This window comes from Xylona heveae, assembly GCF_001619985.1.
Source record: "Xylona heveae TC161 unplaced genomic scaffold L228scaffold_3, whole genome shotgun sequence".
NCBI lineage: Eukaryota > Fungi > Ascomycota > Xylonomycetes > Xylonales > Xylonaceae > Xylona > Xylona heveae.
This window is the reverse complement of record NW_017264195.1, coordinates 1300522-1327676: the sequence shown is the minus strand read 5'-3', so window position 1 is coordinate 1327676 and position 27155 is coordinate 1300522. Positions and strand designations below refer to the sequence as shown.

At 48.2% G+C, this 27155-nt stretch overlaps 8 protein-coding genes across 8 annotated transcripts; 5 read left to right on the top strand and 3 right to left on the bottom strand.

Moving 5' to 3' along the window:
• Positions 1-1515: 1515 nt before the first annotated feature.
• Positions 1516-4040, top strand: L228DRAFT_266690 (hypothetical protein; the record flags this gene model as incomplete). The annotated part of the gene is made up of 3 exons (XM_018334893.1): positions 1516-1707; positions 1828-2060; positions 2141-4040. 3 exons carry the CDS (start codon positions 1516-1518, stop codon positions 4038-4040), a joined length of 2325 nt encoding a protein of 774 aa, XP_018189900.1.
• Positions 4041-5362: 1322 nt separating this feature from the next.
• Positions 5363-7080, top strand: L228DRAFT_245267 (hypothetical protein). The gene is made up of 4 exons (XM_018332119.1): positions 5363-5603; positions 6119-6226; positions 6494-6650; positions 6793-7080. The coding sequence occupies exons 1-4, from the start codon at positions 5576-5578 to the stop codon at positions 6872-6874; spliced, it is 375 nt and encodes a 124-aa protein (XP_018189899.1). The 5' UTR covers positions 5363-5575; the 3' UTR covers positions 6875-7080.
• Positions 7081-7413: 333 nt separating this feature from the next.
• L228DRAFT_259575 (DUF155-domain-containing protein) lies at positions 7414-9956 on the top strand. The gene is made up of 5 exons (XM_018334175.1): positions 7414-7536; positions 7600-8962; positions 9019-9096; positions 9160-9267; positions 9352-9956. The coding sequence occupies exons 1-5, from the start codon at positions 7492-7494 to the stop codon at positions 9492-9494; spliced, it is 1737 nt and encodes a 578-aa protein (XP_018189898.1). The 5' UTR covers positions 7414-7491; the 3' UTR covers positions 9495-9956.
• Positions 9957-9985: 29 nt separating this feature from the next.
• On the bottom strand, positions 9986-12902 carry L228DRAFT_228305 (hypothetical protein). The gene is made up of 4 exons (XM_018330473.1): positions 12220-12902; positions 11486-12071; positions 10737-11399; positions 9986-10669 (listed from the first exon to the last, which is right to left on the bottom strand). The coding sequence occupies exons 1-4, from the start codon at positions 12624-12626 to the stop codon at positions 10391-10393; spliced, it is 1935 nt and encodes a 644-aa protein (XP_018189897.1). The 5' UTR covers positions 12627-12902; the 3' UTR covers positions 9986-10390.
• Positions 12903-14001: 1099 nt separating this feature from the next.
• L228DRAFT_245264 (MFS general substrate transporter) lies at positions 14002-16144 on the bottom strand. The gene is made up of 3 exons (XM_018332118.1): positions 15468-16144; positions 14589-15333; positions 14002-14528 (listed from the first exon to the last, which is right to left on the bottom strand). The coding sequence occupies exons 1-3, from the start codon at positions 16012-16014 to the stop codon at positions 14366-14368; spliced, it is 1455 nt and encodes a 484-aa protein (XP_018189896.1). The 5' UTR covers positions 16015-16144; the 3' UTR covers positions 14002-14365.
• A 1896-nt stretch (positions 16145-18040) lies between these two features.
• Positions 18041-19447, top strand: L228DRAFT_266685 (hypothetical protein; the record flags this gene model as incomplete). Its single annotated transcript, XM_018334892.1, has 1 exon — positions 18041-19447. The coding sequence occupies one exon, from the start codon at positions 18041-18043 to the stop codon at positions 19445-19447; it is 1407 nt and encodes a 468-aa protein (XP_018189895.1).
• Positions 19448-19911: 464 nt separating this feature from the next.
• Positions 19912-22577, top strand: L228DRAFT_245261 (hypothetical protein). The gene is made up of 5 exons (XM_018332117.1): positions 19912-20463; positions 20607-20776; positions 20847-20886; positions 21000-21157; positions 21346-22577. Exons 1-5 carry the CDS (start codon positions 20160-20162, stop codon positions 22342-22344), a joined length of 1671 nt encoding a protein of 556 aa, XP_018189894.1. The 5' UTR covers positions 19912-20159; the 3' UTR covers positions 22345-22577.
• Positions 22578-23162: 585 nt separating this feature from the next.
• On the bottom strand, positions 23163-27154 carry L228DRAFT_94789 (hypothetical protein). Its single transcript, XM_018336999.1, has 5 exons — positions 26969-27154; positions 26873-26907; positions 23898-26806; positions 23709-23806; positions 23163-23649 (listed from the first exon to the last, which is right to left on the bottom strand). Exons 1-5 carry the CDS (start codon positions 27050-27052, stop codon positions 23353-23355), a joined length of 3423 nt encoding a protein of 1140 aa, XP_018189893.1. The 5' UTR covers positions 27053-27154; the 3' UTR covers positions 23163-23352.
• Position 27155: the final 1 nt, after the last annotated feature.

Sequence of the window (27155 nt, the reverse complement as noted above, 5' to 3'; positions counted from 1 at the left end):
CGATTGGGGACGGGTGTGAGACGCCCCCTCGTCCCTTAGAAGTACTTTTCCATGTGCGAGGCGCTGATCTCTCTTTCTTTTGTTCTTTTTGCGATTGCATTCTGCATAAGTTACCTGACATGGCAGCATTATCGTCGACTAAAAGAAGACGCCCTTGAGAGAGGTACATTCGAAGCTCTACTATATGGAGGGATGCTGGCTGTACTTTGTTGTTTTTACTAAATCGATTGATTATCGTAAAAGAGGGGCCACTCGCTCTTCTTCCATGCATACGGAGTAGAGTACATTTGGCCTGGCCCTCACGACCCCTCCTCCTCTACCTTGACTTGGCGGTGCCTTGGGAAGGCTTTTTGGCACACGCCGCTGACCTGCCCTTCTGACGCCTCGCTTCTCCTCTTATTCCTCATCACCTTTTTGTGATGACGACCCGTTCACTTACAGTTTTTCAATGGGCAAAGTTGTGTTTGATTAATAACTGCGATGTAGGAAGTGAAGCCCTCTGCGATTTCTTCAAATTTCGTCTTTGCAATGAGAAACGCAGTAGTCTCACCAGTACGCTTTCAACAGAAGCCCTCCTTTCTCTTGGTGCTCTTTTCACTGTCGTTCCAACCCGAGTGTCTGGCCCCGTCTCGGGGGGTCGCTCTGGTTCCTTTGGTTCCTCTGGTTCCCGTTCCACGCTCGCCGCTAGTGTTGGATGCCGAGCAGTAGGCAGGCGATACCGCAGTAAATCGCTAAAGGTGTCGTTAACTACGACCCAATGATTTTCTCCAAGCGATACGTGCTCGGATCCATACCGTACCAACAACGTACGAACAATCTCTCTTCTGGTGACCCGAATAGGCATTTGACTCTCTCCCCAAAAGGGTCGGCAAGTTCCCCCCCTCGCCCCTCCCCCCCCCCCAACCTTTTAACTCCCCCCCCCCGTTTGGCACCGAATACTCAGCCAAAAAATCCTTGGGGGCCCAGAAAATAGAGTCCCCGCCACGAACCTGACTAGCACATCAAACTACGGGTCCTCGAGCTTGACTTGGGCTGGTCGCTGCCTCTTTCCTTATTCCCTTATTCCCTATACGCCATGAAGGCACCGTAGAGCTACCGTAGTGTCATCCTTGGGTCCATGTGCATCTGGTTTCCTCTCACACACCCCCCCCCGACACCCCGATAGCCCGACCAGTGACTTGACTACTCCGCTTTGTTCCTACCCTTCTTGCTCAATATTGTCATTCACGCCCACCTTTAACCGATGTAATGTGATTTGAAGCCTTGTCAGCAGACAACATTGTTCCTGCCATTCTCAATTCTTCTCATGCTCCTTCCCCATTCACCACGTCGGTCTCATTGTTACCGTTTCGCTGTCCGCCAGATGGGGTTCTGTTCCTCTTTGTCACCTATCTGGCGGTAGCAAAGCATCGTCGTTGGCAAACCCTCAGCTGAAGGGGGACGTCATCGCCAATACCGCTGTCAACGCTTTCCTGAGCCCACCCCGTCGTTGCCTTCCTTCTCATTTCTACCACCATGGCTACGATGAAGATTCCGGAATCTGGAGCCATTCTTCGGGGGGCTCCAGATACGGAAATCGGGGCCTCGAAACCTCAAACCCAGGTTGTCCAAGCCATGAGGCTGAACCTCAACGAAGAGATAGTGTCCGAACTCGCCAGGTGCTCTCGTTCAGGCAAGCCAATTAAGCTGTCGTTTGGCAAATCTCCGGTATGGAAAGCAATAACAATAATACTCCCATTTCCCATTTCCCCTGGGCTCTGTAGCTCGCACGTGTCTCCGCCAGACAAGGGTCACGATGCTAACATTCGTTCCCTCACCTCCCTCTAGACTCTGCGCTATGGTACCAAAACGTTGGATCTCGCTGCCTCAGCAGAACAATTCCGCAATGAGCTATACACCTCTGTGTCCTCCGACACGACAAAGGAGTTGACCTTTGCGGGCCTCATCTCTCACAGATTAGAGCTACCAAAGGCCGAGGAAGTGACAGCAGGAGCTGACGCTGCCATGCTGGCTCTTCAAAGCCAGATGGCTGCTCTTCAGGAAGAGAAGCAATCGAAAAAGTGAGTTATTCTGAACACGTTCTCGCCAAACCTACTCCGCTGTGCCTGAAAAGTGAAAACTGACATTACTTGGGCTGTAGAACTCTCTTCGTCAAGGACGGCTCATCGCTTCCTCCGGCCAAGTCAGGCAAGCGTCCTCCTCTAAAGTCCTCCAAACTTCCCGCTTTCCTAAAGGCACCGCCGCGCCTCTTGAATAATGGTACTACTCGATCGATGCCAGCGAGCCCTTCTCTAAGCGCTTCCCGTTCGCCGAGCCACAATCCTTCTCATCAGTCTCTGACTTCGGCACCGCTTCCCCAAAGTGCGAAAGCAGCAAAGATGCAAGCTTTGCGTATGCCACTCATTCACCTTTTGGCTACTCGCCCTGCCTCGGAGCAGGCCTTGGCCAAGCAAACCCGCTCCTCGACCGCCGATGTTCTTGAACTGTTGCAAAAGTTTGGAAAGCCCTCCAGAGTGAATGACACCTGGGAATTAACCGACCGTGCCTTCAAGGAATTGGACGTCTGGAAATTTCCTTTCCCGTCTCAGCAAGTACGTCAGGCTGCGATTGACAATGCTATCTCGGCATATGACCGCATGAGGCTTGGTCGAGACGATAAGCTCTGGCAGCTGCTTTTACCGGCCGCTGAAAGAGGCAAGGGCAAGGTTTTGTCAAAGCTTCATCTTCACGCTGGTCCAATCTCGAAGACTGCAACCCCTAAACTTCAGGCTCAACGTCCGGAAGAAAGCAAGGCAGGCGGCACAAGCAGCAAACCTTCCGAGGAAAGGGTAGATCGACAACCGACCAATGGCGCCAGCCATGCAAAAGTAGCTGAGCCCATGGTACGATCTGCTTCCCAGGACCCAATCAAAAAGAAGAAGGTTAGCGAGAAGGAAGCGTTATCCAAGCGCCTCTTGTCAAAGAACCCGCCAAAAGCCGCTCGTCCTGTGACAAAGCCGAAGGAAGTGGAGGCGCCCGAAAAGGTACAGCCAAGCAAGACGGGCACCAAGGTGAAATCTGCAGAGTTTGTGACGGAGTCGGACGAGGAGATTGATTTTGGAGACGTGCAGCCAGAAAAGGAAGCCCCAGCGCCCGAGCCGGCAAGAAAAAATCCGTCCAAGGCTCAGCGACCAGTGGCAGATAAGAAGGAGAATGAACGCAAGGAGAAGCCTCAGGCCAAGGAAGCTGCTAAGGGCACCAAACAGGCCAGCAAGCTCTCTCAGCCTGCGCGTGCAAATGGAGCCAGCAAGCCCGAGGCAAAACCAATCAGCAAACCCAACGCCAAACCCAACACCAAACCTGCCGCTCGAAAGGCACCAGCATCAGCTCCTGCTCCTGCTCCAGCTTCGGCAGCGTCAAATGTCACTTCGCCTCAAAAGCTGTCTGAATCAAGCCAATCTTCAAGTTCTTCGGGTTCGCTCCACTCGAGAAATGGATACACTCGTCGAAAGTCGAATACGTATCCTTCCAAGCCTTCACCGTTAGGCTCCTCGCCTCCCACTAATGCCTCTGATTTTGAGAATGCCAACGAAGCCTCAAATGGAACCACTTCTTCTTCTTCTTCGTCTTCTTCGCCGCTTATGGCGTCTCGTGAGATCACACAGCTAGCAGCGCGAAAGTCTGCCGCGGCAGCCACGGACCCCACCAAGAATTCGGATTCGAAGCTGAAGCGCAAAGCGAATGACATTGAGTCTGGAATTCATGACCATACTACGGCTCGAGAAGTTGCGCGAGGCGAGCAAAAGAAGCGACATCAGCCACAGCATATCAATAGCCCAAACTCAGACAGCAGCAGCAGTGTCACTCCACCTCCCTCGAATTATGAAACCTTGCGACTCGCGCAGAGGTTCAAGGAGTATTATGCCAAATATGCGAAGCTGTACCAAGAGCTCTTGGTGTCTGCCAACCCGCCAGCCGACAAGGTGAAGCAAGTGACTGAGATGCACCATCGTCTTTCGGCTATGAAGATGGAGATTACGAGAGCCGCATCCAGCCCTTGATCTTCTTTGCTATTAACACTATCCATTGGTGTGATGTGGCTACACATGTTGATTTGTCTCGCTGCGAGACCTCTACACCAGCAGTGCCACTGATTGGACATGCAGCCCAGGAATTCTCATTCTTGATTATTACTAGCAAACAGTCCTTTTTTTTTCTCTCTCTTTTCGCTTGTGTCTTGTTTTATCAGCCTCAAAGTAGATTGCATACCTTCCTTGCATGGAATTAGGCGTTGGGAATTGGTCTCAAAACTTGCCACCCACTTTTTTTTGTATTTTATTCTACAATGCTCTGAGCCCCCCAAAGCTGACGTGCCTCTCTCTCTCTCTCCCTTTTACTTTTATTTAGTCACTTCTGGAGAAGGACAATGAGCATTCAAGAAAAAAGAAAGAAAAAAAATTACTTGGGAATCAATTCGTTCGAGACCCCATCGAGCATGTTAGCGGTGGCGGAAAAAAAATTATTTGGAGAGAAAAAGAAAACAGAGAACATAGGTCAAGGAAGGGATTTGTCCAATAGTCCCAGGATAGTTTTCCCGGCGCGGAAACAGTTGCATACATACATATGTTTTTACCTTGACGTCCTTTTATTCGATTAGCCAGGAACAAATTGAATCAATACGATTTTTCTACGTGAGGTCTTTTCTGTGAAGGCTTTTCTGTAAAGTCTTGATTTTATAGGCCCTTTTGATTATTATCTAACCCGTCTTCTGTGTCTTTGTCGATGTAGATTGTAGATTGTAGATTTATCGTGTCTTGAAGGTACTCTGTAGGTAAAAGTTGATTTGTAGGTCGTTTTATACTGTAGGTTGTAGGTTGTAGGTTGTTTTTTAAGTTGTAGGTTGTAGTAGGTTGTACGTTCATCTTGGTTGTAATATATTATCCATATACCTCGGGTTTAAGGTAGCTATATATCACACCCAAGCTCTACGATGCCCGTCGACTTGTATATGATTTTCTCTTTTCTCTGCTTTTGAGCGGGCGTTGAGGGGCGAGGGGCGAAGGGTGAAGGGCGAAGGGCGTTGAGACTTGGGTTTGCAGCTAGTCCGTCCGTCCCATAAGACCCCCGTGCCTGCGTACAGAGGTACTGTAGATAATTAAAAGGTGCTTACCTTTACGTAGGTGGGTAGGTACCTTAGGTATTTAGTCAAGGTAAGGTAAACAGCGGAAGCTAAGTATTTTACCTATCATACCTACCTACCTACCATAGGTAAGGTAGTTAGGGCCGAGGGCCAGCTCTACAGAGTCCACCGTACCCCGACTCCACCATGGGTCCATGGCAAGTCATAACGTCACGACTCACGACTCACGACTCACCACCTTTTAACCTGTTAAGTAACTTAAGTTATAACATATTAAACTCCCGCTTGTATCACTACTCACTACTTTTAGATTGTCAACGGATATATTTCAACGGACATACAGTCATACAGTCATACAGTATACAGTATACAGTATACCACAGGTCCACAGGTCCACCGTCCACCGTCAACGCTATCATCGATTCATCAATTCATCAACACAGGACGGCATAGAGTATGGCTGCAAGATCAAAGAGCTTGAATGGTATGTGACCTGTCTGACTCTGTCCCATCTCTTTTTCCCTGCGCCCTGCCTTTCAAGTTTCTTTTGTTAGGGTTCGTTGGGTTTTGGGTTTTGGGTTTTGTTTTCTGAGTTCTGAGTTCTCTTCTACCTCACTTCCCGTACTTCGAAAACAAATAATGAAGTTGAATAAAATGAAATGAAATGAGATGAGATGAAAAGAAAAGAAAACAAAATAAATAAATAAAAAGAGAAAACAGAAAACAGAAAACAGAAAACAAAAAATATAAATAAAAAGAGAAAAGAAAAATAAAAGAAAGAAGTAAAACGAGATTAAGAGGAGGAGGAAGATACCAAGTATGTTATGGTTCCTATGAATATATGAGAATATGGGAATATGGGAATATGCAACGACAATGTAGCATGTCAAACAGGAACATGGGATGAGAACAGACAATACACGGCTAAAGTGTTACAGTGTTACACCCAAAGACAGTTCAACAATGGATGCAATCACTAACGATGAGATCTGGATCCAGTATTCAAGAAGCCGCTGGCTGTCCATTCGCTGAATCCAGTGACTGGGTTTACGAGATCGGGATATTGCGAGACTCCACGTGGAGATGTCGGGAATCATTCTGTTGCTGGTATGTTTACAGTTTCAGCGTATGGTGTATAGTGTATTGTACATGATGTGGTGGAAGGGTGTACAGTGCGAGGAGTGGATGAAAATACAGCCAGAAGGGAAAAAAGAAAGCAAAACAAAAAACAAAAAAACAAAAAGAAAACAAAAAGAAAAGAAAAGAAAAGAAAAGAAAAGAAAAATAAAAAACAGAAAAATAAGAGAAAGAAGAGTGAACAAGGAAACAAGGAAATAATGAAACAGCTGAGTCACTGATTCACTGACAATATAGGAATCCTGACGGATCAATTTCTTGATTTTTCTGCGTCTCGCGGAAACGACCTACGATCGATTGGGCTCAAGGGCGGGTGTAGATGGTGTCTTTGTGCGAGTAGATGGAAGGAAGCACTATTGGCAAGAAAGGGTGATAACGATGATGTTGTTCCAAGGTATGTGATTTTTTTGTATTTGTTATGTATTGCAAACAAGCATAGAGGAGGAAGAGAAGGGAGGGGAGACACAAAGCGGGAGAGCTAAAGACAGAAGGGGAGACAGAAAGAAGATAGAGAATGGAATGCTAATCTGACTTAGAGTCGTGCTGAGTGCCACGAATGAAAAGGCATTGGATGATATACCAATGGAAGATCTACGCAAGTTTGCAGCAGAGGAGTGAAATGAGTTATAGTCCTCGGGGTGGTTTATTTGACATGTCGAGGATACTGGTTGAAGAATAGGAAATGGGAAATGGAAAGAATTAAAAATACGGATAAAAAAGGAAATGGAATTAAGGAGAAGGAGATATGGAAGACAGAGAAGGGAAAAATAATAAAAGGATAAAAAGAAATACGAAATAAGAAAAAAATAGAGGGAGAAAAGGAATGAAGCAAATATTAAGCTAGAGTTTTGCTATGCGAAGGAATACGGGATACTTCAGAGGGTCGATTAAAGCAGGTGAACTGGAAGGAGGAATGAGTCGGCATTGTTGAATATTCAATTGCTTGAGATTTAACAGTCCATTAAAAACCCCATATCAGTGACAGTTATGATATCCTCAGCATATGGTTCACCAGCATTGACTGCTTGCAGTATTACCCCAGACCAAGCCAACTACGGTTCGTACGCGGTCGCTAGAGATGCATAAATGTGTACCGCACTATGACGTCCACGCTAGATATATCGCAACCGAAAGATGAGTCTCAATACGTAGCCTCAATAACCTCATCAAAGCTTGATCAGTAAAACATCCTCGCATTATTGCACCCTCTCACGGTGCCTAATACTGGAAACAAAATGGCTTCTACTGGCCTTGGGGCAAAGCGGGGGCCATCTGTGCTGGTAAGACGTCAATCGCTCAGAAGAAAACTATCAGAGGATAATTCTGATATCCGGCGTTTCTAGGTCACCGATTCTAGGGAACAGCAGCGGCGAGCTCGGCCCCGGCAGCCTGCGAGAGAACCAAGATCGACAACACGCCTCATCAGTGTCGATAATGTGCTGCAATATGCAAGTGAAATCCCCTCGCAGCAGCAGCGCGGTCCGCCAGGCCGTCGACCAGTCGCTGCCGGTCCACGACCGGCCATTCGAGGAGATCCAAGACTACTAGCCCGACTGACTCCGCAGCATATGCCATCGCGTTCGACGAAGCTTTCGGAAAAGCTTGTTCTTTTACCGGAGCTGGCGGAGGAGGATGAGACGGGGGCAGAAGCAGACTTTGGTGTCGACAACGAAGCTGCGCCTCTACGAGATGACGAGGAAGCACGCCGCACATTCCCCAGCTCGAGAGCAAAATCCTATGCCGAACGGCTTCCCAAGGCGAGCCGGGCCGAGAAGCTACCGCGTGTCACGGCGTACTGTACCGCGCAGGCGTTCAAGACGAAGCTGACAGCGAGCTTCGTAAAGGACAAGCATGGCGCAAAGACCAAACTCTACGACGATTGTCTCTATACTGCATATCATTTGCCATTACTTCCTGGCTCAGATGGCTATCGAATACGAAGCAGTCCGGTGATCAAGAGTCCGGGAGGAAAAGCGGTGCTCGACGAGGAGATTGAAAGAAGCGAGCAGCGAACGTACCGAGAAGGATACTTTGAGGATGCGGCACAGTATGGCGTCAAGGGAGGGGAAGAAGCCGGCGGACGCGAGAGTCCCCTCCAGCATCGTGATCATGATGATCAAGATGCAGACCACCATCACGACTACCATGATGGTGTTGACGGTGATCGCCAGGGACGACCCGAAGAGAGTGACAGTGGAGGTGCGGGTGGCCGACGGGACTCTACGCGCTCCGATTCACCAGCCCGAATAGCTCCAGATGCACTCAGCTTTGCTGAAATGTTTGTCTTCACATATGGCGTCGTAGTGTTTTGGAACTTTTCCGAGAAGCAGGAAAAGGATATCCTTGCCGACTTGACCTTTTCTGAATCCGAGACTGGCCTGTCGCTAGCATACCGCCCACAGCGCGAGGAAGATTTTGAAACGGAGGAATTCCATTTCGAGTACCGCCCGGAGATTCCAAGGCCACGGGTGTTTAATGACATGATCACTCTGCGCTCGGGAGACCACATGATCAAGCTGGCCATGTCGCATGCTATTGCGCAGAGCACCAAGTTGTCCTTTTTCGAGGAGAGAATGGCGAATACCATGCTCGAAGCGCAATATGTTCCTCGCCGGCTTGCTCTGACGGGTCACCTGGGCATGACAAGAGAAGAGGTCATGAGGATTCTTGGCCGGCTATTCAAGAGTCGCGTGGATGTCAATCTTTGTAAGTTTTGTCGAACATGAAATTCTTGCAATACTATCTAACAGTGTTGATACCAGCGTCCAACATGCTCGACGTACCCAACTTTTTCTGGGACAGCGAGCCAACTCTACACCCTCTATACTTTGCCGTCAGGGGTATGTTGCATTCGATCAGGAGATTCCAGCTGTCAGATTGCCATACTAATGTTTACCGCGCAGAATACCTTGAGATCAAGCCGCGTATCCAAGTCCTGAACGAGCGTTGTCGCGTCTTTCTCGACCTTGCCGCAATCCTTACCGATGCCATTGCCGATAAGAAGATGTCTCGTACGTTTTTTTAAACCTTTTGTCTTGTTCTGTCCTTATCACAACCTGGAACAATATGCTGACTAGCTGCCAACCCCGTTACAGGCCTGACTTGGATCATCATCGTCCTCATTGTCATTTCCATTGGCGTCACTTGCTCCGAAGTGCTCATCCGCTTCGGCATGCTCTCGACCAGATCAAAATCCGCCCTCCTTTTCAGCAGCGGCAGCGGCAGCGACTTGATTTGAACCTTTTCATCTTCTTGTGTATATTGTATACCTACCTTAGCTATCCATCCCCTTTGGTCGTACTTACATACCTATCATCCTTTTGGTCGTATTTACATACATTTTCATTGTAATTATTCCACTTTCCTTCACTCTATCCTCCCTACCTTTCCATCTTTCTCCCTTCCCTGTTTCCCTCCTTCTCGTTTCTCCTCCCATTTTTTTCTCTCCTTCACTCTGTCGATAAATCGTCCGGACGTCAGCGCGTCGCTATTTCCCTGTGAATGCTTCGCTTTCCTTTCCGTGGGGACTTTCTCTACATCATGTTACTCTTCATTGTCTGTTTTGTCTCTTTTTCAGCGAATTGCTTAGTTAGCTTCAATACTTCGGGGATATGTACCTTGTCGATATGTATCTACCTTGTGTACTTTACGTTATCGACATATATTTCTTACATCATCGATCTATGGGTCCTTTCAGTGTACTTTTCCAATACTGTTCCTCATGACCTTGTGTCTAATTGGATTGATTTCTAATCTTGTCTAGGCTGTAAATGCCAAGAGATGATAAAGCAAAAGATGCTATGCTGGATATGCAGTACAATGAATGTATAAAAATGTGATGAAAAGATGCAATGTACATGACGATAAAAAATCTGCTATTTTAGACGCCAAGCATTCATATCATGCAAAAATGTAAAAGAATGACAACAAGACTATTTCGAGGCCCAGAGGGGAGAGCAAGAAATAGTTTGACTCTTCAAAAATGCTATTCCAAAACCCGGCACCTTAACACCAAACATGTTGTAGCCGCTCATAGGCAGACGTACAAAGAGAAAACAAGCCAGACCGATACACCAAAAAGCAGTATGCTAACAGAAGAAAATGATGCCGTAGTTGCAAATATCCACTTATGGTTTATGACGGCGCGGAGGACGAAGTAAAGGCGGCCTGATCAGTGACAAGCAGACCGGCAATGCTGGCACTGATAAAAGTCGAGAGCACGCCAGAAAACAAAGCAGACACAGCGACTCGCGAAATGTCACCGCTGCGGCCGGGGGCGACCTGCGAGAGGACACCGATTTGGGTTCCCAAAGAGCCGAGGTTGGCAAATCCGCAGAGCGCATAAGTGACAATCAGGCGAGAGCGAGGGGCCAAATCCGTCTTCAGCAGGTCGGTATAGGCGATAAATTCATTCTGTAAAAAAAATTGTCAATGGCTGTGCTGAAATCTTCCTGGGGGAAAGGGGGGGATTGCAGCTTACGAGAACAATCTTCTCGCCAATGAGCCGTCCAACTTTGAGCAAATCTCCATTTTGGCGGGGAACACCAAGAAGAAAGGCAATAGGATAGCATACGTATCCGAGAAGAGTTTCAATGGTCAAGGTCGGGTGGTTAATGTTCAAATAGTGGCCCCACCACGTGAGAAGAGCATCGACGAGATGAACCAGGGCAATGATGCAGAGAAGATTGGTTACCATCATGGCCGCAATCTTGATACCCAGCCAGGCGCCGTTCGTGAAAGCGTGGAGCACATTCACTGCGCGATGCTCGTCATCATCTGGGATGACACATCGACCACTGGTGAGGGTTTCTTCGTCCTCGGGGTACCGCAGCTTACTCACGGCTAAGCTTGCCGGGATACTCATCACGCAGGATGAGATTAAAGCCTGCCCATTGACACCCTTCTTGATGTAGGCAACTAAGACACTACCGGCAATGGTAGCAAAACCGGACGTCATGACCTGGTGAATCTCGGCCTTGGTGAGATGCGCCACAAAAGGCTTGATCAGCATGGCTGATTCTCCTTGGCCAATGAATGGCGACGCGGCGGCGACCAGCGCCTCAGCACCTGACACGCGCATGGACCAGTGGAAGAAAATGGCACATTTTCCAATGCACCATTGCAGCACGCCCCAGTAGAACAGCTATTTGGGTACATGTCAGTATTCGTTTCCCGTGTTGATTATTGGGCAATAGCGGCCCAAGAAGCAAGGTGTGGTTTTTATCTTACCAGCTGAACAAAGGAGACGAAGAAAATGATGGCGGGAATGACCGAGACCAAGAACCATCCCAGCTCCGGGACGTAATCGGCTGTCAAAAATGTGGTTCCTTGATCCGCAAAACCAAGGAGATCCCTGGCCAATTCAGAAACGAAGCTGAAGATGTCGTATCCGGCCTTGGTTCGCAGCACGAAGAGGGCAATGATGAACTGAAAGAGCATTCCCGTTATCACAGTATGCCATACAATCTTCTTCCGGTTCCTTGACGTGGCCCACAGCAAAGTCAAGAATACAACAATGCCAAACAGGCTTACGGCCCGGTTGGCTCGGGTATTGTCCGCCGTCTCTTCGGTAACAAAAGATCCAATTAGGATCACGGCAACCACCAGAAGAGCCGCAAGGGGCGTCCTTGACTTTTCAGGCAAGTAGGACACGAAGCGGATTCCCGTTTGATGCCAAACCCAACGCATTGGTCTCGACACAATGGTGATGGGGACGTGGAAAAAGATTAGACGAAGCGTGATGGCGAGCCATAGCAGAAAGGGTTTAATCCAGCCGATGTCATAACGGTGAAGAATTAACCCCGCGATCCACCATCTGTCGTCCACAAGCGTTAGCCAGGCTTCGGCAACGTCTTCGTGCACGTGGGCCACGAGCACGGTAGCTTGAGCGCCCGAAATCCAAGGGCAAAACCCGTGCTAGATTGGAGCAGTATTGATGTCAAAGGAATAAGTGTGATCCTCACCCGGTGAAGCCAAGCCAAATAAAAAGGTGTACAAAAATCGCATATCGGCGGTACAGACTCGCCAACGTATAACGTTGATGGGTAAGCGTTTCTCCGGTGCGAATTGGGCTGATAGCCTCCCCTCGTTCCGCATCACTCATTTCAGCAGCCTTTTCGTCTGAGACATGCTGCTGGTGCAAACCGTGATCGCGCGGGCTTGCATCTGGGATTGCGCTCTTTTCAAAAGTCGTTCCTGCAGTATATGCGACGTTTTCCTCGCGTCCCTGCACGGCAAAGGCATCGTGATGCAGATGCGGGTGGCGATGTTCTCGAGAGGTATCTAGAGCCGGATCGAGGTTTGGTACAACATTGTGCTGGCTGGATGCGTTGTGGCCAGAAGGACCTGGCGTGTGCTCATGGGAATGCATGCTGGATGAAAAGGCTTGATTCCCTAGCTTGTCAGCTTGTGAATTGCTGATATGCCAAGATGCGGAAATGCCAGGGGGATTTTAATGAAGCCAATGCAGGGCAGGAGGATAATTCGGCAGGATGCGCAGGTAGTGTTACGAATGCGAACACATTTTTTCCTGAGGCCCGTCCAATGTACGAGGATATCCAGCAGAAGGTAGTAAGCTTCGTACCTTATCTCTCCATGTCCTGGACAACGCTCTTTCCCAGGTGTCTCTGCCGAGCAGGTGTCTTTGCCGTAGGAGGATTTAGGTTGATTGCAAAAACCCTTTGAAATGTGGGCGATATAAGACCGGGATTCATTTTCATCGGCGGGTCGGTCAAGCCCGAAGCGAGGCGAAGACGAAAGTAATTGACGATCTTTTTAGTTTGGCCTTTTCGGAACGAGGGAGGGTGACGGACACATCAGGTAAGTCACCTTATGTGTGCGCCGAGGACGAGGCCCTTCATATGGATGTCCTGATGTCCCCTCATTGCTGGCAAAAAGAGGGCCTAGGAACTCTCAGCCAAGACCGTCTTCCTGGGATGTTGCGGTTCTCTTACCCCACATTGCATTTCAACCCTCAGCTCTTCCTCCTCGCTCTCCAAGCAGTTTATTTGGCATTGATGTAGGGAGTTATTATTATGAGGGTGGTATCTATGTGCAAAATATGCAATTCAAAACGTCAACAATTGAATTCTGTTCGTAATACAAGAAGCCATATCTAGATTATATTCCTTGACGTCGTTTTTTACTGGTCGCGTGCATATCTGGCTGTAAACTTTTGCCGCGGCTCCTAGTTTGGTCGCTTCTCGGCGTGTTCGATGCAAGGTACCTTTGTACCTGAGACCCTTCCTCCACTCCAGATGGTCTGTCCTTCGCGACTCGCTAGAATTTTCTTTGATCCCACAACAGCCAACTTGCGAAAGAAATTATGGAGACGCATGTTTAGGGTAGGGCTGACTCCTGTGTTAAGGCTGCTACTGTAATAACTTTCCAGGAAAATTAAACTATAGATCAACCAGCCGGCCTTGCATTTTCATGCTCTGACATGCCGAAATTCTGTGCTTTGTTTTGCAGCCCTTGGTTAACCGTCCAAGCCGGCGAAAAACAAGGGCGTTCGGTCGAGGTACCTGACGGCGGCAGACAGTAAAAAGCATGCCACGCTAACTTAAGCGGGTTAGGGGAGTAGTGCGACTTCGGTCCGGTGGTTAGGGCTCTGCTCTAGTGGATTTCCAATGTCGAGAGAGCAGGCTCAGCCAAAAGAGTTATTTGGACACTTCAAAGTATTTCATGTGGTTTTGAAGACACGTTTCGAGGCTTATCGCTGTGGATGAAAAGAAATATATGAACTGGATAGGAGTCAATTGAATTTCCTCAAAGGTTTCCTGACACGACGACGATGGCCGGAGGAAACTGAACAATATATGACGTAATCGCAACTTTGATACTTCTAGGGTTTATCGCCCACGCTTGCGTATCAAAACCAGTAACAGCAATCGGAACTTGCTCGTCTCTCCAACTCTTTGTGAAAACAATATGTTAGCCCGCCAAGACTCTTGAACCGCTCAAAAGTTCTACTGGCTGTACTCTAATACAGCAGAGCCATGGTTAGACACAATGTCCACCTGAAGTTTGCAAAACGTTTTGGAACGTAGATGTGCAATAACTAGCTATCCCCAATCTGGAGACTCAAAAAAGGAAAAAAAAAAAAAAAAGTTAATATATGGCCTTTAGCCTCCACCCAGTCTGGCGAATTCTAGCAATACCGAAACACGCCAGACCTGCAGCATATGACGATCCTGTAAATACAATGAGACCCCAGTAGCCCCCTCGATTTGCGGACAAAATCTGACCGGCGATGGGAATGCCGGTAAGAGTGCTGTGAGAATATCATCAGTACTAGACATAATAAATCAGCATAGATTCGAATCTCACTTACCCAAGGCTAACAATGGTATAACATGTGGCGTAATATCGGCCATACATTTCAGTCTCGACCAACTGACCCACACAAACCGGCGTCAGACCTATATTGCTGCCACTAGCAAACCCAAATGAAACAGCATAAGCAATAATCATTGCCGTTGACCCGCCCGCTGGATACCACAATGCAAAGGTGGTGATCAAACACAAAATAATCGTTACTATCATAATGTTGAAACGCCCAAACTTATCCGAAACCAGACCAGGAAGCCATCGGCCGAAGAATGAAGAGCCATTGAAAATAGCGATGAGCTGATAGGCCAAATTAACCGGAACGCCGTGGCTGAGAGCATAAGATGTAAGATAACTCAAGGGAATAAAGAGACCCCATTCGACAAAGAAGATACCCGCTGTTGTGAAAGTAAATGCAATATCCCTAAAGATTCTAAGGTCGGGGAGAATGGACGACCCGGTCTTTGGCGGTAACCGCGAGCGAAGAAAGATATTCGCAAATACCAGGAGGACCAGGATAATGAAGCCCATAACGCGCGTCGCCCAGGCAAATCCAATCTTTGGAAATAATGATTGAAGGAGCAAAGGAAAAATCACACCGCCGATAGAGCCACCCGTCATGGCAATGCCAGTGGCCAGGCCTCGACGAACTAAGAAGAAGTGGCCGACTGAGGATACAGCTGGTGTGAATACAAGAGAAGTAGCGATGCCGCCTAAAATACCGAATACCATGATGAAATGCCAGTACTCTATTCCAGACAGTTAGTATATCTTTGTCTGCAGTTCACAACTAGCAGGGACGGCAAAAGGTAATTTGGAATGAGAACGGAAAAAGAAACGGGAGGTGAAATCTCATCAGACTGTCACAGAGGGGATGACTTACCGGTGCAGACACCCAATAGGAACATGGACAGTACTAGAAGCAGGCTGCCGGCAAAAATCAGTAATCGGGGTCCCTTGGCATCGAATACTGGACCCGTTTGGATTCCACAAATGAATGATAGGCAAATGTAGAGACTAAAAATCCAGCCCACAGTACCATCACTGTAATCATTCAACTGATGCGTCGATATATACGCTTGAAAGGTGCCAATGGAATTCAATAAGCCCATTGATGCAGTCAAGGCGCAGAGACTTCCGAACACGACAGACCATGAGCGGACCCCACCTTCGGGGAAGCGGTCATCCTTTGATGAGTCGCGAGCCAAGGAAAGATTTGGAGGGTATTGGTCTGCCTCCGCATAACCGAGCAAGTTGTGCTGTTTCTGGGCATCATATTGAGTTATAGAAGGATGGGAGCGTTGCTGCAAAGAGCTTGTACTCTCATTCGGTTCAACCCAACGGGAGATGTTTGGGCTAGGTGATGGATCATAATGTCGAGTCTTGGTCCTCGCCTGGCAGAGATCAGTGAGTTGATAGACGTCTGCCATTCCTTTCAAAGTACAATATCGCAAGCCTGACCTGCAAACTTGGAAAGGCTCATCGGGCAGGACAGGGGAACAATTTAAAGCGTTGTGCTTCTGAAAAATCTGCGGATACTTTAGACTTGTCTACAAGTGGGGTGTATTTGACTCATGCACCACCGCGCACGCCTAATCGGAAACATATCGCACGTCATCTTTAATATAAATTACCTAGTCTTCACCCTCTCTTCCCCACATCCTTCTCAAGGTGGGCGCAACCCGGCCCGGGGACATGTGCCACATGGCGAGCCCATGGCCCATCAAAATCATATCAACAATGTTATTAGCAGATTCCTTGGCAATTTTTGTGCCATTTACAGACTTCATGCCAATCTCTCATGCCCTATCAGCTGGTGTCCTTCGGATCCCCACCAAAGAAAAATAAAATAAAATAAAAAAAATTTAAAGAAAAGCTTTTCCCGTTTGCGCTTTACTATAATGGGAGTTTACTTGACGTGATCTAATCTAATCTGATCATAGGCGGCCCGGGCCGGGATCAGATCTCTTAAGCGCACGTACAAGTAGAATAAGCAAGCCATCTTTTGTCTCAGAAAGGTCATATTTATCGACTGCATTAAAAGATTTTGGGATTTAGCATCTTTGGGAGGAGCATCAACATCAAGTATTTCCATTGTCTAGTCAAAGTTCGCATATTTGACACAATTTGGTCGTTCTCTCGGAAACTGTCCCATGACCGCAGGCAAAAATCAGCTTTGGCAGCTTTCAAAGCTTTGCCGTACGGCTTGTATTGGACAACATACAAGTTCTTGAATTGTTTAGTAAAGCAATGTGAATATGAGAAACATAGAAGACCAAATTTGGCTTTGTCGCTTAGGCCAACTGGTCATTGGGTTGGCAAAATGCTGCTTATACTGTTTTAAATCTACTGCAGTACACGCTAAAACAAAGTTCAATAGTTTCGGCGCAGATCTCCCATCGAGACTGAAGAACAGCGCCATACCCCTACCCTCTTACCTAAAAGCATCACCAAAGCACAGATCTAGATGGCCAAGCAGGAGACAGGCGAAGGGAAAGTGGGGTTTACTTTTTTCTCGCCGCTGCCAGATCGTGAAGAAAAAGCCTAAACACTGGCTTTACCGTCATCCGCTCCTCTGAGATTGGCGACCTCGCATTCTGACAAGGTTTAACTCGCTGGTTGTCTCGGGCCGACCCATTATGTGGGGCTAAGACCCCCAAATGTGTTGGTTGAAGCATACTCTACGATATTGGACTATAGGGAGATGGTTGGTTGCAGGGATGATTTCATCTCTCATTGCATGATGATATTTGCTAATAGGTCATATTTCGGTAAATTCAGGAAAACGGAATACCTAAATCTATCCAAAAGGATGAGAAAGCATACAATAAACCACAAGTCAAACCAATTATTGCAATATACTGGATGCAATCCTAACACAGTGAGTCGAGATTGTCTGCTATAGCAGGCGCCAATCGCCATCAAAATCAGTATTTATATCTCACTTGGCGAGTCATACGGAGGCATATCTTGCTGGGTTCATGTTATGCATGAATCCTAGATGATTGCCAATAATGGCCCCCACCCGGCCGAGGCTGGAAGGCAAGCTCCACTGTCATCGCCGGTGCAAAGACACTCGACATGGGATAAAAACGACTGAAACTGCAGACCCCTGGTGAGACGGAATGTGTGATATCGTGTATGTAGGTGATCTCAAGTAATCATCGGCCTGTGGAGACGTCAGCAGCCCATTTCAGAGGTCACCATTGCATGATAGTTCATGTCTTTACATAACAGGAACTTGATTAAATTTGTGGACTGAATTTCTGACCAAGCCCGTGACAGCATTTAAGGAGTGGGAAAGCCCAGCAATTGGAAAGAGAGTACCATCAGCCAGCCCCTCAATCGAGCTTACAAACCCTTCTGAGAAACCTCGGTCAATAGGCAGTGGGAATACTTGCCGCCCCGTCTCTAGCACTATACTCCTTATTTCTTCTGAAAAGACTTGCTTCCAGCATGCGTCCCCTCAGATGCTTAGGCTTCGCACTTTGCACCCTGCTCCCCCTTGACGGGGTCCAGGCATTGGCCTTGTCCCCGAGAGACTCGGTCGGGCAGCAGTATGCGTGGAATTTGACAGCTTTGAACACTTATGAGCGGAGGGAGGACCCTATTGAAGCAGGTCTTCAAAGGATGTCTGTCAAGGGCGCTCCGTTCGGTGTCGAAGAGTTCGCACTTACTTCCGCGATCAAGATCAGCCTCTCCGGGGGCCAAAAGCTCGATGACGCTGCAAAAGGAGCGTGGAAGCAGCTTGCATTGACAATGCCGCAACTCATGGCTTCCATGGAGGGTGTCAACAAAGTACTTCGCCTGGATGATTACTACAATAGCGATGATTGGGTCTCCAGGACCGTCTTCGTCGACTCGACAGCGCCAAATGCGACTCAGTTGCTCAGCAGCTTGAAGCCGGTCAATCATCCTGTCTTGTACATTGTGACAGAAAGCAATGAACTTGTCATTCGAGCAACCCATAGCGCCATTGATGACCATGGCATACACCTCCTTTGGGACAAATTTCTTCGAGCAATGGCACAGCCTGCCACCATCCCGCTCGTCTCCCAGAATCAGCTCGGGCAGAAGCTTCAGCCTCCAGCCTACCCTGTAGCCGCGGATCTGGCTCAGACCACAGCTGGAGACGAGCTCAAGGCCCAGCAGATCCTTGCGGATTGGGCTGCCCAAATGCCCACGATTGGTGTCCCTGTAAGCAAAGCTGGCGTGGTTCCTGTTGGCTCGACCCGACAGCGGAGCAAGTACTCGGCGAGCGAAACGTCTCAAATCATTGCCAAGGCAAAAGCCAACGGCTACAGCTTGACCGAAGTCGTACACGCGGCCTTGATTTCTGCGGCGGCACAAATGAGCAATTCTGGTGCAAAATATGTCTCCGTGGTCGCAGTCGATACAAGAGAATTCATCGAGCAGCAGTTCCAATCGACACCGCTTCCGTTTTACGAAAGCGTATGGCCGCTGGTGATTAATCCGACAAACTTCTTTGACATTGCGACCCAGCTGAAGAATTTTTACAATGGCCTTTACACAAACCCTGAGACCAAGCAATTGGTCCCTCCCATTTTTGAGAATTTCGCCAACCTCTTCTTGGCTGCGCCTGTCACGTCTACTGACCCGATTCTTTCAAGTATCGGCTCTCTGGATGGGATTTTGCAAAATAATTATGGTGCGGACATCAAGCTTCAAGACGTTTGGCTTGCCGCCGACTCGACCACGCCGCAGCCAATTTTCCATCTTACCACCTTCAACGAAGAAATCAGGCTTGACGTGACCTATAATCAGGCATACCATGCGGATTCGACACTTGGCCAATACCTGCAGCTTGTGCGTCAGATCCTGCTGCAGCAATTGCAAATTTAAGCCGGCCCACGTGATAGCCATGCTTCTGTCGCGCAATGTGAGGATCTGATTTACAAACTGCGCACGATCAGATAGAAATATGTACGAAAATCTGCACGCTTCCAATACTGGCTATGTACTCACAGGCCAAATTCCGTTCCTTTTGCGTTCCAATAACGCTTGTTCCCTTCGGCCTTACTATCTAGTCTGTCTAAGAATGATGTCCATAGCTGCACATGTGAGGGTTCATGAAATCTATGTATCTCATAAATGATAAGCTATTTGACACTTTTTGCAAATCCAACCACGCTATGATAGTGACACTGATTCCATGTCGTCGGCGTTCCTAGTAGTCTCCCGGCCGAGCCGTCTCTTTAGTCCGGAAGCCTGTCACCCGATACTGTAGACCATATATACCAGAACTGCATAATGTTTACTGGCTCCTTCTGCTCGATACATTCCTGACTTTGAATACCTTCATGGGCAAAATTTGGGATATTCCTGACAACAATGCAGTGGGGCCGCCTGTCGTAAAAGTCAATGGCAACTTTGTCATCTGAAAACCGAAACCATGCATATTTACATATGTATTGAGAAACTGAAAAACCAAGCCGTCTCAATCGCCTAACTCGACTGACACTGCTATTGCTTGGGCAACCTCTTTTTCCCCCGTATTTCTACTATCTGCTAAAACCAATTTGCTCTGGAGCCATTAATTTGGCGAATCATATCAATGGCCTACCCAGAAGATCCTTCAGAGGAAGTGGAGATCATGGTCCATTCTGAGCCCGAGCAGGAGTCGACTTCAAGACCAGACATCAAGCACAGGCTATACATTTCCCATTTTCTCTCGACATGGAACTCTCGCGCCTTTGAATTCGGCGCGATCCTATTCGTGGCAGCATGTTTCCCGGGAACGCTTCTTCCAACCTCAGCATATGCATTGGCGCGAGCTGCTTCCGCCGTGGCATTTTCTCCCGCAGTGGGACGATACATTGACACCACGGATCGTCTGAAAGTCGTTCGATTATCAATTTGTATGCCCTCATTAAATTGTCCTTGATTTTCTTTACTAGTCTCCGTTATGTCCTGGGATTTCTTTCCTTTTGCTTATGAATCCCACGAGAACAATGTGCCAAATATATGCTATGCTATATATGCTAATGTTTGATCGCGATAGTGGTCCAGCGAACTGCTGTCATCGTCTCCTGCGTAGGACTCATAGTCCTATGGTCAGGCTGGGCATCTTCCCTGACCTCTCGATCATGCATTCTAGTGGTACTTTCTCTACTGGGCTGCTTCGAGAAGCTCGCATCTATCATGAATTTGGTATCTGTGGAAAGAGACTGGGTAAAGCAATGGATACCCTTGGAAGATTAATTTGAGAGCCATGAGCGCTAATGTGGATTCCCCGCAACAGGTAGTCACCATCGCAGAGAAGGACGAGGAATTACTCCGAGGTGAGTCCATGGGCTGCTCCTCCTTTCTCCTCAGCCAGTGCCAATTCCAGTCTCAGCGTGAAGCTTAGAGGAAGACCTTTCTTTTTGGAAGTATCTATCTAATCGTGTCATAGTACTCAACTCCCAAATGCGGCGAATCGATCTGCTGTGTAAACTTGCAGGACCACTAGCCATTTCGCTGCTGGACGGTCTATCCACCAAAATCGCGATCTTTTTCGTTTTGGGATCGAATCTTGCAACGGTAGCTATTGAGTATTTTGCCATTGTCAAGGTAAGCCCATAAGCCCCTCTTTCATTTTCCCTTTCCCTCTTATTATGATCTTTCCCCTCCCTTCTAGCGTATCACCATCAAGCATCCCTCCAACCCTGATCCAACACAGCTCTCCCCCATAGTCTCTCTCCCACACTCCCTCTCTCCCTCTCTCTCTCTCTCTTAATCTCAACTAATATTCCACACAGGTCTACAACGTCATGCCATCTCTCCAACTAACCTCCTCTTCACCACACCCACACGAAGACCCACTACACACACCCGCCGCAGCTCCTCAACATCCGTCGGACCAACATTCCCCTCTATTCAACCACCCAGAAAATCCCTCACCGCGCGTCCAACCCAAGACACACCGCAATCGCAATCGCAATCACAATCACAACCTCTGCGGTCTACACAGTCTTATCCGCTCTCTGGCCTTCTACTTCCGCCACCCAGTCTTCCTACCATCCATGGCCCTCGCACTGCTTTACTGCTCTGTCCTGTCCTTTTCCGGACAAATGGTCACCTACCTTTTGTCCGTGGGCTACCAGTCGAGCCACATTGGTCTGATGCGCACAGTGTCCGTTGTTTTCGAAATCTCAGCAACATGGATCTCGCCCAAAATCATGGCGCGACTTGGGCCCACACGCGCCGGACTCTGGGGGATTAATTGGCAACTAATATGGGTTGGTCTGGCTGCTGCGGCGGCGTCTCTCTCGGGCGCTGGCTCGCATGGCGCGACCGCTTCATCACTGGCGGCGGCAGGACTCGTGGGAGGCGTGATAGTGAGCCGCGTCGGGCTTTGGGCGTTTGATCTGTGCGTGCAGATGATTGTGCAGGAGGAAGTCGAGCCGGAGAACCGCGGGCGATTCTCGACGCTGGAATCGTCGTTTCAGAATGGCTTTGAGCTGTTGTCGTATGCCTCGACGCTGATCTTTTCGCGGCCGGACCAGTTCAAGTATCCTGTGCTGATGAGTGCGGTGGCAGTCTTGGTTGCGAGTGCGCTGTATGCTGCGTTTGTCAGGCAGCGGAGGGGACATCTCTTGCATATGCCGCGGTGTTTGAACCTCAAGGTTCATCATCATCATCATGGTGAGAGGGGTTTGTCTCATGGGAATAGCAGGGGGTGGGGTTTTGCGGGAGTGGATGGTGGGCGAGGCTGGGAACGCGTGCGCCAGTCAGATGAGTGGGAAGAGGATGTGTAAAGGATTTGTACGCGACTGATTAGATTTCAGCAAATCCCAGCCAAGCTTGTAAGTTATTATTGTTATGACGATGATGATGATGACGGTGAGGATCATAAAAAAGATAGATCTGATCCGAATGAACATAGAATAGACCACGAAAAACCGTATTATCTATGGAGACGTATTCCGTCGCATATAATAATGCTAAAAATGGCTGTTCGTAAATCATGATCTGTAGTGAAAAAGGGAACGATAAGGAAAAACTCGAGGAAATAATGAAGATCAACGATGATAGATGTAAGAAATGATATGATTCCCTCAAGAAACAATGCCCACGCCATGAAATGTCAAATGAAATGCCCAGCCCTTGTTGCTTTGTAAAACTCTTATTATTTCAGCCCGAAAAAAAAAAAATAAAAGAAAAGAAACCCAGAATATATCCTCTCGTACTCGAATCGACATCTACAATCGCGAGAGATAAATGAAATAGAAAAGATGTTCCCGGCTTTGGCGACTCCAGAAGGCCCATAGCAGGATTCTTGTTCTTGCCCGGGGTGGACAGAAACATGAAACAAAGTACAAATCTCCAGTGTCTCCAATCTTGCATTTTTGTTTGTCCTTTACTGTGCTCAGCGGGACTTCTCATCGAGAGAGGCAGAAATCGCCAGAAACGCCTACCGCCCAATTTTGTCGATAAAAATTCTGGCAGAGGCTTTTGTTTTGGGGGACAAGAAAAAAGTGAATAACCGAAAGTATTTTTGATGAGATGACTGCAATTTTGCAAAGTGATAAAGACAGAATCATGGGAGATTAAAAAGTATGCGGGAATGAACAAGGCACCGCTTCAAAGAGAGCGCAAAGGTATGGTGCGAAAGGTGAGGGCGGTGTAGGATAGGATATGGTGTGTGAAGATGGTTGATGATAGATCAAATCGGGTCGATATTATCGTAGACGCTTTCGCGAAATAGCGCTGCGTCAGTGGTCAGAGTTAGGTGGCTGCCAATGAAACATCGTGGCGAATGCCATTCATGAGGACAGAGGTGAAGGCTCAGGTGACCGTGGACGATCCTCTGGTGGCTTTGTGTTCGAATTATGCGCACTGCTCTCGCCCTCTTCTACCTCTGGGATGGGCGCGCAGTAAGTCTTCAAGACTTGCTTCAGAGCAGGTCGTCGAATCGGTTTGGCTAGGAAATAATTCATGCCAGAATCCATGCATTCTTTGACATTACTTTCCTCTGAAAAGGCAGTAAGTGCCACAATGGGTGCCGAATACCCGATTGAGCGAATAAGCCTTGTGCTTTGAAGTCCGTCAAGGTTGGGCATCTGACAGACGAATGTTTTAGTGCTGGCCAAATCAGAAAATCAGTCTTCGGTGAGCATACTTGGATATCCATAAAGATCAGATTGTATAGTTGATTCTTCTCCATGCTTTCCTTGACCAAATCAAGCGCTTCCTGTCCATCTTTGGCGACAGTAACATCTATCAAGGAGAAAAAGAGGTTATTAGCAACTGCCTAGAGGCACCGATGATGATGATGTGGATGATCTAAGGTGAAGAGGGAGACACGAACCGTAGATGTCTTCAAGCTTGAGCATGCGCAAAACCACTTCCTGATTGACAATATTGTCCTCTGCAACAAGGACCTTGATACGGCCCGATCGACTTGATGCCTCGGCAGTAGCACGTTCAATTGCAGCTTTCTGTTCCTTTGCGTTATCCAGGGGAGGATCCGGCGCAAAGTAAGGCTGGCTGAATCCGACCAGTCGAGGACCCGTATCAGACCCCACAGAGGTAGTAGCACTGTGAGCGTTTGTAATCGCTATGGCGGTACTGGCATCATCAACGTCACCCTTTGGTGGAGAGTCATCAACGCCACGAGTCATGTTGACGCTGTTGCGGCCAGAATGCAAGTCCACACTCGAGCTAGTGGTACTATTGGCGCGGTCCCTCGTATACTTTAATGGAATCTTCATACTGAAAGTGCTTCCCACCCCTTCTTCGCTTTTGAGGTGAATTGAACCTTTCATTAGTGTCGCAAGCTGGGAGCAAATACTGAGTCCCAATCCTGTTCCACCGTACTTCCTGCTGAGACCGAGATCACCCTGCATAAACGGCTCGAATATACGATCACGAAGATGTTCAGGAATACCAGGGCCGGTGTCTTCGATGTCAAATTCAAACACCAAGGTACGCGCATTTATTAGCGGAGGCGAGGACGATCGCTCAATGGTCGCAGCTGAAGGTGGGAGGCGAGGGCCTTCCATCGGGTTGATGGAGAGTACAGTGTCCATGTTCTTTGGCTTCTCGGGGTCCGAGACAACCGAATTCGACCCAGAATCGTGTCGTTTTCTCGAGTTTCGAGAGGAGAGTTGCTTGGAAAACCTTGACTGCACAGAGCCTTTGCGGCTTTCTGCCTTTTCTTCAACTTCGCCAAGGCATTTGATGCGAAGCTCTACAGAGCCTCCCGGAGGAGTAAACTTTAGGCTGTTATTCACCAAATTGATAATCACTTGAAGGATCCGATGCTGGTCTCCCCAAACACACATGTCTCTGACCCGCCCTAATCCAATGGGATGGTAACCTTTCTCTCCAGTGGCGGGACCATTCTTTTCCAAAACTTCCATTGGTCCGAGAAAGGTTACATTCAGGTTGATATGCCCTTCTTTCGCCTGTTTGTCGAAAATGGACATGATTTGCGAGCTAATATCGGCAAGGCGAAACTCTCGTTCATCGAGGCTGAGCTGCTGTCCCATTTGATTTTTGCTAAACGTGAGGAGATCGTTGAGAAGATGGAGTAAAAGATCCCCAGATTTGTATATGATCCTGAGCGATTGTCGAATTTTGGATTGATCATCTTCTTGCATGCAAACGGCACACATGCCAAGAATACCGTTCAGAGGAGTCTTTAGCTCGTGGGAAATATTGGCAATAAAAAGAGTCTTGCTTTCATTTGCAGCCTCTGCAGCTTTTTTGCTCAACTCCAGCTCCTGGGTGCGAATCTTAACCCTTTCCTCCAAACGTTCGTACTGCATCATGAGTTCATCTGACATGGCATTAAATGTCTGAGTCAGATCGGACAGCTCATCCTTGACTAGGTGTTTTCGTTCCTGGACTTTTCCAGGAATGCGGAATGCTTCTCTACGGGAGTCACGCCGACGTTTCCTGTCGCTCTTTTGACCGCCGAACCGCCACTTGACCATGGGAATAAAGAAACTAGCACCCTTGTGCTCCTCAGCAAGTTCTGTATCCTCTCCCGGTACAGGATCCTGGATATCGGAACCAAAGGAGCGCAAGCTTTCATCATCGGGCGAATAACTTGGTGGTTGGATAGTCTTCTTTGTCGCTTCCCTCAGCTCCCTTATGGGTCGAACGGAGAAATGGGCCAATGGAAGGAGTATCAACAAAATTGCGCCAGCCGTACCAAACACGCAGGCCAGGAGGACATTTCGAAGGTGGTTGATGGGGGCCCAGACCTCGCTGTGAGCCTGTTCGACCAAAAGCGCCCAGTTGCATAAACGAGATTCGACCAAGGCGTAGCCCACGGCGATTTTGTGTCCAGTCTCACTCTTCGTGGAAATGATTGTTCCTGCATTATTAAGTTCGCCATTATTCTTACCGAAGGCATCCGCAATACCTCGGTTCTCCCGCATCTGAAACGACTCCATTGAGAACGGCAGCTTTTTAACGCGGGACGAAGAGGTAGACGGAGTAAATATGTACTCGACTGGGATATCCATGTCTTGTGGTGCGATTTGTCGGCTTCCGTTAATCATCAAACTGGAGGGGAAACGATTTGTAGGAGACAGGGGGCCAGCGACCAAAGTCACACCGGTTTTATCGAGCCCCACAAGTGACTCGACAACGTCGTAGATCATCCTTGCGTTTGCGACCACTGTCACGTAACCTAAAATGTCTGTGGCGGAGGTGTTGTTGATGACGGGTAACGTGAGCGAGAGAAGTGCAAAGGTGTCATTGATGCGAAGAGGGCCAAGAAGAAGGGTCGAGTCTGGCTTGAGAACTCTTTCATAGTCGGTATCGTTGAAGACATATGCGACAGATGCATTGTAAGTACTGTTCACTACTGTGGTAGTGTAGGTGAGATTTGGGTATATAGCGGCAGGGTAGCCGGAGCCATTGGTTCCAAATGGGACTCCTGTGTCTGGGAGAATGATTCCATTCCCAGAAGGATCTCCGGTCACGTTCAAGAGACTCCACGGGCCAGCAAATCCAGAGTCATTCTTTGGGTATACCATGGCCTGGAGCAACAATGCTTGCTGTCCACCAGCGGCCATGGCACTTTGCAGGTCCGATATTGCCCGAGCCCAGTTGGCGTAGGTGTTGTTTCCATTGTTGTATCTTTGCAATGCATTTTGTAAAAGGACCCGAGTACTAATGGTCTGAGCCGAAGATTGGAGGATGAGAAGACTTGATGCCAGCTGTGATGCTTTCAGAGATGCCGTGATTGTAAGCCTCGAAGACCTTGCTATAGAGTTAGTCTCCATCTCAGGCTGTTCAACGTGGCCCAACGCTTGTGTGGGGAGTTACCTGATTCCAAGAACAAAGTTATAATTGTTGACCCACTGTTGCGATTCGTTCTATCAGCGGCGCCCTTGTAAATATGATGCCACAATCCAGACTTACGGTTGCAATGGCGACAACAGCAAGAGCCGTCAAGGTCGTAGTCAATACCAGTAGGCCCAACTGCTCTCTGATTGGGATCCGCATGCTGTTGGCGACTTTTGTAACGATGCAGAGCTGGCACAGGGGGAAGAGGGAACGACAATGCTGATAGTGGTCCCGACTATGTGCCACCAAACGTTGAACAGCT